General features: G+C 47.0%; 1 protein-coding gene across 1 annotated transcript in view; it reads right to left on the bottom strand.

Annotated features, from left to right (window-relative positions):
* The window catches only part of UBE2R2 (ubiquitin conjugating enzyme E2 R2), a 73,154-nt gene extending 55,470 nt beyond the window's left edge, over window positions 1-17,684 (bottom strand). The window contains exon 1 of the mRNA XM_032213415.1: window positions 17,387-17,684. Coding sequence (XP_032069306.1) covers window positions 17,387-17,563 — 177 coding nt within the window. The 5' untranslated portion in view covers window positions 17,564-17,684. The remainder of the gene's footprint in view (window positions 1-17,386) is intronic.
* Between the last annotated feature and the right edge of the window lie 3,065 nt (window positions 17,685-20,749).

The following is a 20,749-nucleotide window of genomic DNA, read 5'->3' as shown; positions in this document are numbered from 1 at the left end:
GCTCATGGATAAAACCATCATCAACAATGCAGGCACTCCTCGATGTACGAGAACTGAGCCCCCAACTTTCCGTGACAAAGCGAAACATTTGTGAAGGCCCCCACGTTACGATTTCTCTTGCCACGGCTAAGTGAATCGCTGCAGTTCTTCAGTTAGGAACACGGTTGTTAAGTGAATCTGGACTCCTTCGCTGACTGGGCTGATCGGACGGTCGTAAAAGGGGATCGCGTGAATCCCCGGGAGACTGAAACCGTCACGAGTATATGCCAGGATCTCATTTCTGGGTTTTGTGCTTGTGATGGAGGGGGGGGGGGGGGGGAACGAGACTTTGATTTTGTTGTGTAAAAAGCAAAAAGGTTAAGGCAGGAATGTTTTTAATCTTGTACTGTGTTAAAAAGAGTCTGAAGCCAATGCCTTTTTTCTCCTTTCCCCCCTGTTACTTTCCCTTTTTCCTTCTCCCCCTAACTTCCTATTTCTACTTTTCTTCGTATTTCATATGTAAAGAAAAATAATAAAAACAGCTGACCATCGGGAGCACTGAAAATAGAAATGAAACAGGGGGTTGCTGCCATTTGTGCAACACACACACACACACACACACACACACACACACAGCCACCCCTACGTAGCTCTGATTCTCCTAATATGGCAAAGACAGCGTCAAATGTTTGGAGGGGGGGGAAAAAACCATCATATCTCAGGAGTTTTATGGTATGAGCTCTTTGACATTTTTTGGGAAAGGCAGCCTGATTTTCAAAAGTAGCTAGAGCACATTTGGATAAAACCTTCTCAGTCAGGGACTCGGGAAAGGGCTGCAGAATCTATGTTTTTGGGGCACGCAGAAAATAACAGAAAGGTTGCTTGCTTACGTTTCTGGAGCTATCGCTTTCAGACAGAACAAGCTACGGTAACAAGTCAAAACGGTCTTTTTCCCATGGTGATTTCTTTGGGAATTCTCAATTCGACCTCTATAGAGATTCTGCTTTGCCCACAATACATTTAGGATTTTATTAATATTTATAGGCCGCCCTTTTCCCTGAGGGGACTCAGGGCGGCTTACATAAAATAGGGAGGGGGGGTACAAAACAATAAACATAAAACAATACATAAAAGTAAAATAGTACACAACATTCATTTAGCAATAGCAGTTAGACTTATATAGCGCTTCATAGGGCTTTCAGCCCTCTCTAAGCTGTTTACAGAGTCAGCATATTGTCCCCAACAACAATCCGGGTCCTCATTTACACTCGTAGCCATAGCTCAGATGCTATGCATCCCCCGTAATGGCACTGCAGGTTTTTTTTTTAACGTAATGGAACAGCAGAATGACAGAACTGGAAGGGACCTTGGAGGTCTTCTAGTCCAACCCCCTGCTCAAGCAGGAGACCCTATGCCATTTCAGACAATGATTGCCCAGTCTCTTCTTTAAAAGCCTCCAGTAATGGAGCACCCACAACTTCTAGAAGCAAGACGTTCCACTGATTAACAGATTAACAACGTTGTTGGAAGGGATCTTAGAGGTCTTCTAGTCCAACCCCCTACTCAAGCAGGAGGCTGTACACCATTCCGGACAAAAGCCTATCCGGTCTGCTCTTAAAAATCTCCAGTGATGGAGCATCCACAACTTCTTGTGGCAAGCTCTTCCATTGGTTAATTGTCCTCAGTGTTAGGAAGTTTCTCCTTAATTCCAGGTTGCTTCTCTCCTTGATTAGTTTCCATCCATTGTTTCTTGTCCTGCCTTCTGGTGCTTTGGAGAAGAGGTAGGACCCCCCTCCCACTTCTTCTTTCTGGCAGCCCCTCAACTATTGAGAAAGACTGCTCTCCTGTCACATCTACAGTGGCAGATTGTCGAGACTAACACAAAATCTCTGAGGAATCGGGCTTAACCGAAGACCAACTACAGCCACAAACACACACCCAGAGGGTTGCTCAGCTCTTTTCTTCCTCGGGTTTTTCTCGTTCTCAAGTCAAACTGAATAGAGCTGGAAGGGATCTTGGGAGGTCTTCTAGTCCAGCCCCCTGCTCAAGGCAGAAACCCTGTACCAGTGATGACGAACCTTTTCAGCACCGAGGGCCCAAACTGGAACATGCATGCCTAGTTTCAGGGCATTTTTCAGGCTGTTTTCAGGCCGTTTTCTGGCCCAAAAGCGGCCTGAAAATGGCCCAGAAAACAGCCTGAAAACGCCCCCAAAACGGTGCGGTATTTGGACTTTTTCAGGCCATTTTATGGAGCTCCAGCGCCTGTGAAGACCAGCCGGCCAGTGTGCATAGGTGTGCTGGAAAGCAGAAGAGCACCTGGCGACGGTGCATGTGCCCACAGAGAGGGCGCTGCGTGCCACCTCTGGCAAGCGTGCCATAGGTTCGCCATCCCTGCCCTGTACCATTCCAGGTAAGTATCTGTCCGGTCTCCTTTTAAAAATCTCCAATGATGGAGCCCCTACAGCGTCTGGTGGCAAGCTGTTCCCCTGGTTAATTGTTCTCACTGTCATGAATTTTCTCCTTAATTCCAGGTTCCTTCTCTCCTTGATGGGTTTCAATCCATTGTTTCTTGTCCTGCCCTTGGGTGCTTTGGAGAATAAGTTGACCCCCCTCTTCTTCTTTGTGGCAGCTCCTTAAATATTGGACTATTATCATATAGCAGTTGGACTTATATACCGCTTCATAGGGCTTTCAGCCCTCTCTAAGCGGTTTACAGAGTCAGCATATTGCCCCCAACAGTCTGGGTCCTCATTTCACCCACCTCGGAAGCATGGAAGGCTGAGTCAACCTTGAGCCGGTGAGATTTGAACCACTGAACTGCTAAACTAGCAGTCAGCTGAAGTGGCCTGCAGTACTGCACTCTACCCACTGCGCCACCTTGGCTCTATCATGTCCGTCCGTTCCCAGACTGGACATACCGAATTCCTGAAACCATTCTTCCATCTTCAAACATTGGGAAGGCTGTTATATCGTGTCCGCGTGATGCTTTTTCGAAGTATTTCTCCCTTTGCTGACCAGGAATGGCCCAGTGGCCTCCATCCATCCCATCGTTGTCACCAGCAATGAAGCCCGCCTTCCCCACTCGCTATGGTCCGTCGCCAAGCCCTTCGCCCCACATTGGGGGGGGGTCTGGGGTTTACGGAGGAATGAGGGCAAGGGCAGCTCAGACAAAGAAGACATGCTTAGGAGCGCAGAGAAGATTCCAGATCTTCAATCAGCATCATTTGCAATTAAAATACGACTCAGGGGGGCGGGTGGGTGGGTGGGTGGATTTCTCTACCCAGGGCGTTTGAAATCTGCTGGCGTCATTTGGAGCAACAGGAAGTAATGGACTGACAAGGAATATCAGGGTAACGGATGATCCATCCAATTTGAATTGGTAATCTACCTGGGAAAGGGATTTTGGGGGGGTGGGGAGGAGAGAGATGCTCTTCCAGGGGTGTGAAACGCTCAAAGAGAGGCGGACAGGCTGGGCTGCTAGAGAGAATCCCAAGTAGCTAATGAGATAATGGAGAGCTCTCCAGGGACTGGAGGAGGAGTGAGAATCTATTGAGTAAAAGGGCTCTGACGATTTTAATAAAAAACACTCTTATGCAAGATCAAGAACCAGGGTAGCGAAACTGCAGGCAAATCAAAGAGGACGACGGGAAGCTTTATAAAGGCACTCGTAAGGCCGACCTTCCGTCAGAAGACAGGCGGAAGGGACCTCGGAGGTCTTCTAGTCCAACTCCCTGCTCAAGAAGGAGACCCGATATCAGGGGTGTCAAAACTCTTATTTCATTGAGGGCCCTATCAGGGTTGGGTTCGCCCTCGGGGTGGGGGTGGGGGGCAGGAGTAATGGCCAGGGTTGGCATGGCCGCCTGACGTCACTCATACAGGGGCACCTCTGCCACCAAAAGGGCCCAAAACGCAGCCTTCCCGAGCTCCGTTTTTGCTGGCAGAGTGTTGCAGGAGGAGGACGAAGCAGAAAACAGAGCTCAGCTTTGCCGGCAGAGGCACCACAGGCATCTGTTTCCAGGGCAGCCCCATGGGCCTTGAGTTTGACATTATTATTATTAATTAAATTTATAGGCCGCCCAATCCCACAGGACATCCTTGCCCCATCCCACTTCAGACAAGTGGCAGTCCAGTCTCTTCTTGAAAACCTCCATTGATGGAGCACCCACAACCATGGTATGGGATCTGGGTACTTGAGAGACCGCCTGCTGCCAATTACCTCCCACAGACCCATTAGATCTCACAGGGTTGGCCTCCTCCGGGTACCATCTACCAACCAATGCCATCTGGCTATTACCCGGGGGAGGGCCTTCTCTGTGGCAGCTCCGGCCCTCTGGAACGAACTCCCCGCAGGGATTCGGACCCTCACCTCTCTCCAGGCCTTCCGAAAAGCCGTCAGAACCTGGCTTTGCCGGCAGGCCTGGGGGTGATGAGTTCCCTCCCCTCTCGACATGTATGGTTGTGCGACTGTTGTCTACTTTTATTATTTGTATTTTGTCTTTTTATGCTCCCCTTTTTTCCCCCCTTGAATTGTTCGCCGCCCTGAGTCCTCCCGGAGAAGGGCGGCATACAAATAATAAAATACAAACACAATACAATACAACCTCTGTCCCACTGGTTCACTGTCAGAAAGTTTCTCCTTAATTCCAGGTTCCTTCTCTCCTGGATTAGTTTCCATCCGTCGCTTCTTCTGCTGCCTTCGGGGTCAATAAACTGACCCCCTCCCCTCCCTCTTCTTTGCGGCAGCCCTTCAAATACTGGAATCCTGCTATCATGTCCCCCCCTTGGTCCTTCTTAAAACATTACATCCAGTTCTGGTCACCACAATATACAAAAAAAAAAAAAAGATAGAGATTTTAGAAAAGTAGAGAGAACAATAATAGCAATAGCAATAGCAGTTAGACTTATATACCGCTTCCTAGGGCTTTCAGCCCTCTCTAAGCGGTTTACAGAGTCAGCATATTGCCCCCAATAACAATCCGGGTCCTCATTTTACCCACCTCGGAAGAATGGAAGGCTGAGTCAACCCTGAGCCGGTGAGATTTGAACCGCCGAACAGCAGAACTGCAGTCAGCTGAAGTAGCAGTGCTGCATTTAACCACTGTGCCACCTCGGCTCTTTTTAATATAGATATATAGATATACATATAGAGATAGAGATAGAGATAGAGATAGAGAGAGAGAGAGAGAGAGAGAGAGAGAGAGATGGATGGATGGAGGGAGAGGGAGAGATAGGTATAGGTATAGAGATAGAGATATAGAGATAGAGATAGATAGATATAGGTAGAGATAGAGATATAAATAGCAATAGCAGTTAGACTTATATACCGCTTCATAGGGCTTTCAGCCCTCTCTAAGCGGTTTACAGAGTCAGCATATTGCCCCCAACAACAATCCGGGTCCTCATTTCACCCACCTCGGAAGGATGGAAGGCTGAGTCAACCTTGAGCCAGTGAGATTTGAACCACCGAACTGCAGATAACAGTCAGCTGAAGTGGCCTGTAGTGCTGCATTTAACCACTGCGCCACCTCGGCTCTAAGCAATAAGATAATAATATCTAAGCAATAAGATAATAGGCAATAAGATAATCAGGGGTCTGTATAATGAACGGTTGAAGGAACTGTGTATGTTTAACCTGAGGAAGAGACGGCTTAGGGGAGACCTGATAGCAGCTTCCAGTATTTGAGGGGTTGCCATAAAGAAAAAGGGGGGGAGCCTCAACTTATTTTCCAAAGCACCAGAAGGCAGGACAAGAAACAATGAATGGAAACTAACCAAGGAGAGTAGCAACCTGGAACTAAGGAGGAATTTCCTGACAGTGAGGACAATTAGCCAGTGGAACAGCTTGCCACCAGAAGGCGTGGGTGCTCCATCACGGGGGGGGGTTTCAAGAAGAGTTTGGACAGCCATTTGTCTGGAATGGTCTAGGACCTCCTGCCTGGGCAGAGGATTGGACTAGAAGACCTCCAAGGTACCTTCCTTTAAGAGCCGAGGTGGCGCAGTGGTTAGGGTGCAGTACTGCGGGCCACTTCAGCTGACAGTTATCTGCAGTTCGGTGGTTCAAATCTCACCGGCTCAAAGGTTGACTCAGCCTTCCATCCTTCCGAGGTGGGTAAAATGAGGACCAAGACTGTGGGGGCGATATGCTGACTCTGTAAACTGCTTAGAGAGGGCTGAAAGCCCTACGAAGCGGTATATAAGTCTAACTGCTATTGCTATTGCTATTCCAGCTCTGTTCTGATTGATAGATGGATTGAAATGGTCTGGGGTCTCCTGCTTGGGCAGTGGGTTGGACTAGATGACCTCCAAGGTCTGTTCTGATTGATTGAAAAGATACTGGTTGGCAAAGCACTGGAAAAAAGTCAGATTTCCCCCCCCCCACCCAGCTGGCAAGGATTTTATCCGGCACTGGGGCAAGGTTTGGGAGCGCAGCCACACGTGTTGACTTCCGTCCAGCGTGCTGAGGGGCCGAAGCGAAGGAGCTTCCATGACAGGTTCTTGGCAACTGATATCGGGAACAAAGTCTCTTCTCTGCCAATCCCACTCTATGGTTTGCTGATTACTGCAGAGTAAATAAATACCTGGGTATCCGGGTGCCAATCCCATTTAAGACACACGTCCTCAATCGCAACTACAGGTGGAGCCCTTGACTTACAACAGTCCGTTCGGTGACGGTTCCGAAGTTACGACGCCAATGAAAAGTGAATGACCACCACTTTTCGCACTTACGACGGCTGCAGCATCCCCCACAGTCACTTCCTCAAAATTCAGATGTTTGTCAACTGGTTCATATTTATGACGGTTGCATCATCCTGTGGGTGGGTGTGTGACACGATCCCCTTTTGCAACCTCCTGACAAGCACAGTCAATGGGGAAGCCGGATTCACTTAACAACCTAACTGAACAACGGCAGGGATTCCCTTCACAACTCTACTAGAGGTTGTAGAACAGTGTTTCTCAACCTTGGCCACTTGAAGATGTCTGGACTTCAAGTCCCAGAATTCCCCAGCCAGCGAATGCTGGCTGGGGAATTCTGGGACTTGAAGTCCAGACATCTTCAAGTGGCCAAGGTTGAGAAACGCTGTTGTAGAATGTCTCGCTTAGCAACAGAAATTTGGGGCTCAATTGCGGTCGTAAGCCGAGGACGACCTGGATCGACATTAGAAGTAGAAATTCTTGGTTTCTACTTGGCAGGAGGAACCCATCAAAATCGATCACTATGTCATGCCAGTATAACCAGACCGAAATATCTATTTTCCCAGCAGATAAACAGAAAACAAGACTACAGCTAAAAGAAAAATCCCTTTTAAGAGCCACACGGAGCTACGTTGAGAGCATACAAGCATTCCTAGTGCCAAAGAATAACCGGGAGGCACCGTGTTAATCTTTGGAACGGATACAGCTGATGGTGGCCATCAACAGATCTGCTTGAGAGAGAGGCAGGCAAATCCCCTTCTTAGCCTCTGAGCATCTCTTTTTCCTTCAAGGTTGCCAAAGAGGAACAGGATAGCAATAGCAATAGCAGTAGACTTATATACCGCTTCATAGGCCTTTCAGGCCTCTCTAAGCGGTTTACAGAGTCAGCATATTGCCCCCAATAACAATCCGGGTCCTCATTTTACCCACCTCGGAAGAATGGAAGGCTGAGTCAACCCTGAGCCGGTGAGATTTGAACCGCCGAACAGCAGAACTGCAGTCAGCTGAAGTAGCCTGCAGTGCTGCATTTAACCACTGTGCCACCTCGGCTCTTTTTAATATAGATATATAGATATACATATAGAGATAGAGATAGAGAGAGAGAGAGAGAGAGAGAGAGAGAGAGAGAGAGATGGATGGATGGAGAGAGAGGGAGAGATAGGTATAGGTATAGAGATATAGAGATAGAGATAGATAGATATAGGTAGAGATAGAGAGTCAGCATATTGCCCCCAACAATCTGGGTCCTCATTTTACCCACCTCGGAAGGATGGAAGGCTGAGTCAACCCTGAGCCGGTGAGATTTGAACCGCTGACCTGCTGATCTAGCAGTAGCCTGCAGTGCTGCTTTTAACCACTGCGCCACCTTGGCTCTTATGGAGCCAAGGATGGAGTTCTTAAGAGTTGCCACAATTATCTCTAGGGTGAACTCCAAATTCTCTCATCGGCTTTTTTCCAGTAGTCCATTGCTAAGGTTAGTGAACGTGGAAGAACAGAATAACAGAGTCGGAAGGGACCTTGGAGGTCTTCTAGTCCAACCCCCTGCTGAAGCCGGAAACCCTCTACCATTTCAGATAAAAATGGCTGTCCAATCTTTTTAAAAACTTCCAGTGTTGGAGCGTTCATAACTTCTAGCGGCAAGTTGTTCCACTGATTGTTCTCAATATCAAGAAATTTCTCCTTAGTTCTAGGTTGCTTCTCTCCTTGATTAAGTTTCCATCCATTGCTTCCTATCCTGTCTTCAAGCGCTTCGGAGAATAGCTTGACTCCCTCTTCTTTGTAGTAGCCCCTTTGAGATATTGGAAGTCGTCCCTAATCCTCCTTTTCATTAAACTAGATTTTAAAGAACGGTTGCTGGAATTGGGCATCTCTAGTTTAATGAAGAGGAGGACTGGGGGCGACGTGATTTAAAAGACTTAAAATAACTTTATTGTCGTTTTTGAGTGTCCACTAATCGACATACATTAAAATGAAATCCCGTTGCCTGCAGCTCTCAAAGGATCACCACCTCCAATGTACACTACATAAAGCATGACGAGATAAATAAATACAAAATTATGCATATATCATAGCAGCCTTCCGATATTAAACAGAGCCGAGGTGGCGCAGTGGTTAAATGCAGCACTGCAGGCTACTTCAGCTGACTGCTAGTTCAGCAGTTCGGCGGTTCAAATCTCACCGGCTCAGGGTTGACTCAGCCTTCCATCCTTCCGAGGTGGGTAAAATGAGGACCCGGATTGTTTTGGGGGGCGATATGCTGACTCTGTAAACCGCTTAGAGAGGGCTGAAAGCCCTATGAAGCGGTATATAAGTCTAACTGCTATTGCTATTTATATCTATATCTCTATCTCTACCTATCTCTACCTATATCTATCTATCTCTCTCTCTCTCTCTCTCTCTATCTATCTATCTCTCTATATCTCTATACCTATACCTATACCTATCTCTATCTATCTATCTATCTATCTATCTATCTATCTATCTATCTATCTATCTATCTATCTACCTACCTACCTACCTACCTACCTACCTACCTACCTACCTACCTACCTACCTACCTACCTACCTACCTACCTATCTCTATATATATCTCTATATGTATATCTACATCTATATATCTCTATATCTATATTAAAAAGAGCCGAGGTGGCGCAGGGGTTAAATGCAGCACTGCAGGCTACTTCAGCTGACTGCAGTTCGGCAGTTCGGCTGTTCAAATCTCACCGGCTCAGGGTTGACTCAGCCTTCCATCCTTCCGAGGTGGGTAAAATGAGGACCCGGATTGTTGTTGGGGGCAATATGCTGACTCTGTAAACCGCTTAGAGAGGGCTGAAAGCCCTATGAAGCGGTATATAAGTCTAACTGCTATTACTATATCTCAGAGTCTGCCACAAAGAAGAGGGGAGTCAAGCTATTCACCAAAGAAGCACCATGAAAACTAATTCCCACAAGACTGTCAAACTATTTACTGTATTACTATTATTATTCTCATCCTATTACCTATCTCAATGAGGGCCAACCTTTTCAGCACCGAATGCCCAAACTGGAAGGGGATCACCAGAAACCCGAACACCAGCTGGCTGGTGCGCATATGTGCACCGGACAGCTGGTCTTCGGCACTCTGGCGCGCGCAAAGACCAGCTAGTTGGCATGCATGCGTGTCTGAAACCAGAAGAGCAACTGATGATGGCAGGTGTGCCCACAGAGGGCTCTACGTGCCAACTCTGGCACGCATGCGAATAGGTTCGTCATCACGGGCCTACTTATGACTATAAGCTTGTTGTCTTTACAATTTATATTGTTTTATTTAGTTTCCTCGTATTATTTGATTGCTTATTTAGTATCCTATGACTATCACTAAGTGTTGTATTTTATGATTTATGGTGAATGTATTTTTTATGCACACTGAGAGCTTATGCACCAAAGACAAATTCCTTGTGTGTCCAACCACACTTGGCCAATAAAGAATTCTATTCTATTCTTATTCTATTCATACGAAGAACGGTTGCAGGAACTGGGCATGGCTAGTTTAATGAAAAGAAGGACCAGGGGAGACATGATAGCAGTCTTCCAATATCTCAGGGGCTGCCACAAAGAAGAGAGAGTCAAACTATTCTCCAAGGCACCTGAGGATAGAACAAGAAGCAATGGGTGGAAACTAATCAAGGAGAGAAGCAACTTAGAACTGAGGAGAAATTTCCTGACAGTGAAAACAATTAATCAGTGGAACACAATTAATCAGTGAATCAGTGCCACTCGGCACGTGAACAGAAGTTGCCTCCAGAAGTTGTGAATGCTCCAACACTGGATGTTTTTAAGAAGATGTTGGATAGCCATTTGTCTGAAATGGTGTAGGGTTTCCTGTCTAGGCAGGGGGTTGGACTAGAAGACCTCCAAGGTCCCTTCCAACTCTGCTATTGTATTGTATTATTGTATTATTCCATATTTCTATTCTATTCCATTCCATTCAATTTCTAATTCTATTCTATTCTTATTCTATTCTAATCAAGGAGAGAAGCAAACTGGAATTAAGGAGAAACCAGCTTAGTCAAAAATCGATCAGAATAAGAGCAAAGGGCATACAAAACACAGACTTATTGGTATCCATTTATAGTTGAAAATTAAGATCCCAAATGCTAATGCAGATAGTCCTCAACTTACAACCATTTTAGTGACCATTCGAACCGATGACAATACTGAAAAAGTGACTTATGGCCGTCTTTCACACTTACGACCTTTGCACCATGCCCACAGTCACGTGATCAAAATCCAGCCACTCGGCACGTGACTCACATTTATGACGGTCACAATGTCCTCGGGAATCACGTGATCCCCTTTTGCGACCTTCTGACAAGTAAAGTCAATGAGGGAGGTCGGATTCACTTAACAACCATGTTAATGACTGAGCAACTGCCGTGATTCAGTTAACAACTGTGCCAAGAAAGGGACAAAACTCACTTAACAACCTGGCTAAGCGATAGAAATTCCGGGGTCTCTCGTGGTTGTAAATCTACTTCTATTCTGAATCTGGAATTGCAGAAAAATCTGGTTTTATCGAAGGCTCAGATTGTCCAGGATCAATACACAGAGGGCCCTTTTCCCCCTACAGCTCTGGGAGGTGGAGCAGCCTGATAAATTTCCTCAAACACTGTTTAAAAAAAAAAAAAAAACATTTTAAAATCCTAACATTCGTGTCTCACGTTCAGAAAAGAACTTGATACCTCTGAGCTATTGATTGCAGAAGGACCATTTTTTTCCCCTTGGTTGATTATGAAACCTAAAAACTTTGACCGTGGCCACAGAAGACCAACCCCTGAAGAAAAAGTTTTTCTTCTGTGAAAAACCTAACTCACGCGGAAGAAGAATGGAGAAACGATCAGGAGTAGGTAAGGAAATCTTCAAAGGATGCAGGGATCCTGAAGAGGTTTTGGAGCGACACTTGCGAAAAGGCAAAAAGGCAGGACTAGATTTCCTACTGACATTTTTCTAGGAAAAGCCCTTCGCCTCCTTTTGACTTTTAATGGCTTGCTCTTTATCAAAGTCACATATTTACGGTGTATATTCCTTACGCTATTCATTGATTTGCTCCATTTCGTGGAAGCTTTACCCAACAATGAAGGGAAATATTTGTCGTTCAGGGTTGAAATGAGGGGTCCTTGGTGCTCTCTGAGCTTGGTGGTTTTCTTGTGGACATTTCATTACCCAACTACGTAACATCATCAGAGTGGGAAAAGAGTGGGGTTTGCAGAAAGGAGGACTGTGGGGTTATTGGTGATCTTTGGTGTGTTTTTTGCAGATGTTTCATTACCCAACTAAGTAACATCATCAGAGTGGGAAAAGAGTGGAGTTTGCAGAGAGGTGGTGGAGGAAGAAGAAGATAACTGTGGGGTTATTGGTGATCTCTGAGTTTGGTGGTTTTCTTGCAGACATTTCATTACCCAACTAAGTAACACCATCAGTACTGTAAAAGGGTGGGATTTGCAGAGAGGAGGATTGTGGAGTCCTTGATGCTCTCTGAGCTTTTTTTGGGGGGGGGGGATTTCCCTGACCCAAACTAGGTAACATCACCCATCATTTAAATCAGTGTTTCTCAACCTTGGCGACTTTTAAGTCCTATGGACTTCAATTCCCAGAATCCCCCAGCCAGCTATGCTGGCTGGGGAATTCTGGGAGTTGAAGTCCATAGGACTTAAAGTCGCCAAGGTTGAGAAACACTGATTTAAATTATCCATAAAATTTCAATCAACTCTCTAGCTTCCTAGACAGCTATAATTACTGTGTGAATTACAGAACTCTGCCTTTTATTTGCATCAGGGCCAATAGTTGCAATGGTGGTCTCCAGAATATGTGGTGTTTTTTTTTTTTAATAAGGATTGAGGAAAATCACCCTCGATGGTTCTAAGCACAGAGCTAAATGGACTTTTGCTGCATAGATAGAAGGAGCATCTCTCTGGAAAAACAAGGTCATTCCCCCATCCTCTGTCCTGCATGCATTCAGCTGCTGGGTTGATGAAAGATAGCCGCCTGGCCGGAGCTGGGTTTGATCCAGCTGAACCATTCTGTTCCTAATCTGCCTTCCATAATACGGCAGGGATGAGCCGGACCGAGTACGTTAATTTTTCTTTGCTTACAAAGGCATGGAATTTCCTATTCGGGACCCAAGGCTGACAATGCTGTCTTCTTTTTTTTAAAAAAAGCTGTTTTTCATTTTTATGGGTTCTCCCTCCGAAGGGGTTCAGGCCAGGCATCCTTTATCTAGTCTTATGTTTACAACCCACAGAAAAGATGCACAAGAGTTTACGGTTTCATGAAATTTTCTTGGACGTTGAGAGTTGAGAGCTGGCGTGACGTGGAGCCAAAAGCCACAGGATGCAAACACATACTTCAGCCTACATTGGAGTGGGGTTTTTTTTAGCCCTTCTGAAACCTTGCATCTCACTTCACCTGTCTGCCCACTTCGCCTAATCCAGTGTTTCCCAAACTTGGCAACTTTAAGACTTGTGGACTTCAACTCCCAGAATTCTCCAGCCAGCTGTTTGGGAACCACTGGCCTAACCTTAACTTCCTAGTGAGGTTACGGCAATCCTGGTTTACTTTCTGGCTTATTTTTAAGCACTTCGAAGGAGAAACACAGATGTCAGTTGATAACTCAGATTAATCAGCAAGTCCTGTGATCGGTTGCAATCAATTCTGTGATTCACGCTACAGCTCTAAAATTAAAGCCAACTTTAATTGGCTTTGGAAGAGTACAGCTATCAGCCAAAGTCCTTGGCTACACTTCAAATGAGGCAAGTATAATTAAGTAACAGGAACACGTCACGCTTATAATTTCAGTCTCAAAGAGATCTACCCAAAGGTAGGGTAGGAAGTTAAAACCCACAATAACCCAACAATAGGATGCTGCAAGATATATTTTAATAACTGTTTGGGTCCCTGCGCATTCAGAACAGCCACTGGTCTCCCAAGGAAGGAATTGAAATGGAATGCCCATCCTTGGGAACTTTTAAGTCTTGTGGACTTCAACTTCCAGGATTCCCCATGCTGGCTGGGGAATTCTGGGAGATGAAGTTCACAAGTCCCGAGGTTGGAGACCCCTGCCTTAAAATAGTTAAGTAGGCAAAACCACCCAACATAGGACTACCATCGACTTGCATATGACAACATGCACACACGTAAAATACTTAAAAATAGTTTGCAATAATTTGCAAAGCACATTCTAAAAGTTCATTTCTTTACAATTTCACCTCAAATACTCCATTCAACAACCCCTTCCCTCTCCAGTTCAAATCAATACATAGCAGAATTACTTGGCCCCCACACTTTTAAAACTCTGAGTTGCCCTGACTGTTAGGAGCATGTTAGGAGCATGTAAGGAGCAAGGAAATCTACTGATCTGATCATTTTAAAAAAAAAGGCAATATGGGGTGACCCTCATAAAAACAGGGGCAGGGCCCTGATCATTTGGTCACTGCTACCCTTCTTTTATTTTTCTTTCAACCTTCTCCTACCAGTTGTTCCTGATTTGTAAGGTCTTTCCAATGAAAATAATCAATTAAGTCAAAAGTGGGGAACTGTGGCCCTTTATGACTTGTAGACTTCAACTCCCAGAATTCCTGAGCCATCATGGGCAAGGCACTAGTATACTTGTGGATTTTAACTCCCAGAATTCCTGAGCCAACACAGGCAAGGCACTAGTATACTTGTGGACTTCAACTCCCAGAATTCCTGAGCCAACACAGGCAAGGCACTAGTATATTAGTGGACTTCAACTCCCAGAATTCTGGGAATTCTGGGAATTGAAGTCCAAAAGTCATCCAAGGGCCATATTTCCCCACCCCTGAATTAAATACACCATTATAACATATGATCCTAAACACAAGGCATTCAGTCCATCCTCCAATGCAAACTCAGCTTAGAAATATCCATTATTATTTACCAGACACACAAATTAGGCAAGTGGCCCGTGGGATCCAGTGCACCCCTTGAAGGATCCTTTTCAAGATCCAAAAGTGCTCCAGGTAACCGCAGAGAGAATTTACCTGTCTGCTGTGGATTCTAAAGCAAGCCGCTTCTTTACATGAGAAAAAGGTGATTTCTGCCACTCCTCACAACAGCACTGTTTTTTTTACATTTTTATTTTTTTAATTACATTTATACACGGCTCATCTCACATAAAAATGTGCGAGATAACAGGCGAGATCAACTTTTTCTCACCTATAAAGCAACTCTGGGCAGCCTTACAAGTCATTCGGATTTGGATCCGATCTGGCTAACCTTTAACCTTTCAACCAAAAGCAGAGAGAATTAATTGATCCCAATCCTTTTGTTTGCCTGGGGGAGGAGAGAGGAGAAGCGGAGCTGGTTTTGTTTTTATTTATTTATTAAATTTATATGCTGGGCCCCTGACTCAGTCAGAGCAGCTCTGGGAGGATGACAGGATGATAAAAATATTTTTTTTTAAAAAAAAGATAACACGGAAGATTAAATTAAGAATAAGGGGGTTCGTTTTTTTCCCCTTGGCCAGCCTTCAGAAATACAGGGGGAGAAAAACAAAGGGGTGGGCCATGAAAGGGGAAGGGGGGGGCTCTTAAGGGTTGGGCCCCCACCCTCCCCAGTTGCTGGGTTTTCCCCAGGTGGTCTCAGGAGAAGGGGGGGATGGGGGAGCTAAGAAGACCAGACAGAGCCCCTCCTCTCTCATTGAAATGCGGGGGGGGGGGGAACAAAGCGAGAAGAAAAGGCACCCCTGAATGATGGGAGACCCTCATTAAAATGGGGGAGGGAGCGGGGAAACAGTCATGAGACGCAGAGTGCAAAAGCAGGGAGGCCCCCATAAAAAGCAGGGTACAGAAGCAGAGAAGCTCTCATGAAAAGTGGGGAGTCAAAGCGGGAAGAACACCATGGAAAGTGGGGTGCCAAAATGAGATCCTCATGTAAAGAGGATCTCATTAAAAACAAGGTGCCAAAGCAGGAGACAGCCATGAAAAGTGCGGGGTCAAGCCAGAGAGACCCTCCCCTCACCAAAAACAGGGAGACCCTCATTGGAAAGCGGGGTGCAAACCCGTGGAGTCCCTTATGAAAAAAACAGGAGGTCTCCTTATAAAGAGGTGGGGGGTTGGGGCAAAGGGGGAAAAAGCCATGAAAAGTGGGGAGCAAACTCAGGAAGACCTCCCTCATGACAAGCGGGGAAACCCTCATTAAAAAGGGGGTGCAAACTTGGGGAAGTCCCTAAAAGGGGGATTGCAATCCTGGAAAAAATGGGGAGACCCTCATGAAAAAAGAGGGCTGCCACAGTGGAGTGGAAAACCGGAGAGACCCTTTTGAAAGTGGGGGAGAACCGTCAGGAAAGTTAAGGTGCAAAGGCAGGGAACCCCCCCCATGAAAAAGCGGGATGCCACAGCAGGGAGACCCTGAAAAGCGGGGTGCAAAACCAGAGTTCTTCAAAAGTGGGGAGACCACCGTGAACGGTGGGGTGCCAAACCAGAGACACCCCTCCATGAAAAGTGGAGGGAGCCTCATTAGAAAGCGGGGTGCAAACCCAGGAAGGCCCTTGTGAAAAAGGGGGAGAACGTCATAGAAAGCAGGGTGCCAGAGTGGGAGTCTCCTTAAAAAGAGGATCGTCACAGCGAGCAGAGCGCCAGGGAGAGCAGGGGGCAAACCCAGGGAGATCCTCATGGAAAAGGGGATGCAAAACAGGAGAGGCCCCCAAAGGGAAGTTGTATGCAAACCTGGAAAAATGGGGAGACCCTCATGAAAAAGAGAGGTACAGCAGCAGCGAGAGCCTCCTTCAAAAGCGGGGTTCCGAACTCTTGAAGGTCCATGAAAAGTGGGGTGCAAAACCCTTGAAGACCCCCATGAACAAATGGGGAGACCCTCATGAAAAAGAGAAGTACCACAAGAGGGAGAGCCTCCTTCAAAAGTGGGGAGACCCTCATGAAAAGGCAGGGGGCAAAAACCTTGAAGTCCCCTCCTCATGAAAAACAGGGGAGACCCTCATTGAGGATGCAAACCAGGAGGGGACCCCAAAAGGGGGGGGAGGAGGTGAAAACCCGGGAAAGTGGGGAGACCCTCCATAAAAATCAGGGTGCAAAACCAGAGAGTCCCTCCTTCAAAAGTGGGGGAGACCCCCCACGAAGAGGTACCACGGGAGGGAGACCCTCCTTCAAAAGCGGGGTGCCAAACCCTTGAAGACCCCACCCATGAAAAAGTGGGGAGACCCTCATGAAAAAGGGAATGCAAACCAAAGAGGGGATCCCCAAAAGGGGGGATTGTGTGCAAGGAGACCCTCTTTCAAAAGCGGCAGGGGGGGGTAAAGAGACCCTCATGCTAAAAGCGGGGTGCAAAGCCAGGGGGAGACTCCCTCCCCCTTGAAAACCGGGGTGCCAAACCCTTGAAGACCCCACCCATGAAAAAGTGGGGAGACCCTCATGAAAAAGGGAGGGGACCCCCAAAAGGGGGGTTGTGTGCAAGGAGACCCTCTTTCAAAAGCGGCGGGGGGGGTAGAAAGACCCTCATGCTAAAAGCGGGGTGCAAAGCCAGGGGGAGACTCCCTCCCCCTTGAAAACCGGGGTGCCAAACCCTTGAGTGTACCCCTCCCCAGAAAAGACCCCTCCTCTCATTGACAGCCTCCTGCCTTGTGGTCCCCCCCCCCTAGAGGTGTGGGGGGTAGGGAGGGGGTACGTGTGGGGGGGGGCGGGGCGTGGGGGCGGGGCCTCACCTTGAAGTAGCCGCCCTCGTAGAGCGTGTTGGGCGGCCCGAAGATGGCCACCTCCCAGTTGTAGAGGTCGGACTCGTCGACCAGGGTGATGCGGAAGCCCTCCACCGGCTCCTCCTGCAGCCCCTTCAGCTCCAGCATCAGCGCCTTCTGCGAGCTGCTCACCTGCTGCTGCGCCATGGCGGTGGCGGACGAGGACGGGGGGCACCAGGCCCGGGAGGGAAGCGAGACGGGAGCCGCTCAGGCCGGGCAGGGCCTGGCCGCGGCGGGCCAGGCCGGGCCAGGCCGCCCGGCCCGCCCGCCGCCGCAGCAGCCGCCGCCGCCGCGATCCTCCTCCTCCTGCTCCGTGGGGGGAGGGGAGGGGGGGAGGGGGGGAAGCGGCCCTGGGGCGAGGAAGGGGGAGGGGGGGGCAACGGCGGACGAGCGCGGCCTCCGCCACCGAGCGAGCCCAGCCGCGGGACCGCTTTCGCTCCCCGCCTCCTCCGCCGCCGCCGGGGCCCCCCTCGACGCCGCGCTCTCCCCTTTTGTGACGGGCGACGCCGCTCCGCTCGTTCACTCGGGGCCGTCCGTCGCTCGCGCCCGCTGACGGGAACGCGCACGCTCCGCCCGCCCCCCCACCTCCCTAGCCTTGAACTTCCGCTTCCGCCTGCCTCGGCAGGGAGGCGCGCGGGCCGGGGCCGGCCGCCTGCCTCTCGGGCGCACGCGCGCGCGCGAGGGCGGCGCCTCGGGCGACGGGCCCCACCCCCCTCCCGGTGACGTCAGGCGGCCTTGGCAACGCCTCTCGAGTTGACGTCAGAGGCGGCTTTATTGGGAAGGGTTTACCAGAGCTGGGCTGAGCACGCTCTCGTGTTCTCTCGCTCTTCCCCTCTCCTTAACCCCGCCCTCTACCGTTATATCATTGGTTGCCTTCTAAGCTTAAGTCTTATGGGCCACGCCCTAAAGGGAAGGGAGTCCCTCTCTCCCCCTCTTTCTCTCGTCCAATGCTTAGCCTTACTCCCGCCCTCTAGCGTTATGTCATTGGTTGCCCTCCTAAGCGTAACTCTCCTCGATCCCGCCCTAAAAGAGAAGGGACCGTTCGGCCATTGGCCGCTGCTTTTTAAAAGGCAATCAGCCTCTTTCAGGGATTCGCTGGCTGCCGGCTCTGTTGTCCCAGCTCTTTGGCGGTGGGCAGGCCTTTAGCAGCTCTTAAATGGACGGAACCATTAAGACTTTGGAAAGGGGAGGGGAAGTTAACCGAAATGCTATTTTCAATGGAAAAGAGGACAATTGCTGAGTGCTGATTTATTAGACGTTGTTTCCAAAACACTTTGCAATAATGAAGGTGGGAAATGAATTGCCATGGAAGGTGCAATAACGTATCAATTATATATTGTATATATTGTATATATACAATATGTAATTGTACCTGCCAATGAAGTCGATGGATCGCGCGGGCCTGTCTGTCTGTATATGTATATACATTTATGTATACACACATATATACATATACATTTTATATATTTATATACACAAATATACATTATATATTTATATACCTACAGCAGTTAGCTTCCTCCCATAATTGGGGCATACCAGGGGTTGTGACACTAAATATATACCTACCTCCCTGGCTTAAGCTGATAAGGAGGAGAGCCTGTGGCTTAATGGTTAAGACGTCTGCCTAAGATGTAATATAGCACAGGTTTGAATCCCAGTAAGGGTATGGCTAGCTGATGAGAGCTAAATAGCTTGAAATAGATCTATAACTGGTCTCCCTTTATTTATTTATTAACACAAATATAACAAAGGCGGCAATAAAAATATTGGGCTTTCTGTCTGGATGGTCTCTTGTGATGAGCGGATGGACAGAGAATGGAAGCAGTTAGCTTCCTCCCATAATTGGGGCATACCAGGGGTTGTGACACTATATATATATATATATATATATATATATATATATATATATAATATAATATAATGTTGTATTTGTGCTGATAAATAAATCAAGCTATTTAGCTCTCATCAGCTAGCCACACCCTTACTGGGATTCGAACCTGTGCTGTATTACATCTTAGGCAGATGTCTTAACCATTATGACACTAAACATATATATATTGCAATTCTGCTCATAAATAAATGGAGACTAGTATAGATCTATTTCAAGCTATTTAGCTTTCATCAGCTAGCCATACCTTACTGGGAATTGAACCTGGGCTGTATTACATATCAGGCAGTTGATAAAGGCTTAATGGCTAATACAACTGCCTGATATGTAATACAGCCCAGGCTCAATTCCCAGTAAGGGTATGGCTAGCTGATGAGAGCTAAATAGCTTGAAATAGATCTATACTAGTCTCCCTTTATTTATTTATCAGCACAAATGCAACACAAATGTAACAAAAAGGTAACAGTAAAAATAATGGCTTTCTGTCTGGATGGTCTCTTGAGATGAGCCGATAGACAGAGAAAAGAAAGCAGTATGCTTCCTCCCATATTTGGGTATACCAGGGGTTGTGACACAAAATTATATATACATACACACACAAACATACATATATGTTCTGACCCCCCTCCTTTGCTCGTTCAAAGACGACAGGCAGACAGACGTAAAAGGAAATAACTTTATCAGTCCTCAGCTCAGACTGGCTGCGAGCCCAAAATAAACATAAATAATGTCTCTGGCAAGAAGATAAAGGAGTGCAAAAACAAAAAGCTATTACAGCAACACCAGGTTTACAGAAAGAAAGCAAATCACTTCTCCAAGTGCCTCTCATAAACAAACCACGACCGATGAACGATGAACCACGAACGAACGACGAACGTTGACTTCTGCAACCAGGGCGTGGCACCATCAGTCCTTTTATCTCCAGAAGACCACACTAACGAGCCCCAGCTGCATTGTTATTCCTGCATCCCGACTCAACTCACAGCAAACTTCTGCTGAGTCACAACACATATATATATATACATATATACATATACATTTAATATATACATTATACATTATATATGCACACAAATACACACAGAAACATACATACATACATACATACATACATACATATATATATATACACGTGTGTGTATATACATACATACATACATACATACATACATACATACAATCACTCCCACTGCCCAGAACAAGGTTTATGATTTGGTTTATGCAATACATCAGATCACATTCATGCATTGGGCAAATCATGTGTAAACCACTATTAGGCTAAGCTTGGGTGTAACCACAGATACAAGCCATGGTAAACCACCGTCAACCAAACTGAGCAACCTGGTTATGGTTCAGTGGGTTTTATTGACCAGTAGTGTATAATCTAGTGTTTTTCAACACTAGGTTATACACTACTGGTCAATAAAACCCACTGAACTTGG

Source organism: Thamnophis elegans, chromosome 3 (assembly GCF_009769535.1).
Source record: "Thamnophis elegans isolate rThaEle1 chromosome 3, rThaEle1.pri, whole genome shotgun sequence".
NCBI classification, from domain to species: Eukaryota; Metazoa; Chordata; class Lepidosauria; order Squamata; family Colubridae; genus Thamnophis; species Thamnophis elegans.
This window is presented reverse-complemented; position numbering and strand designations above follow the sequence as displayed.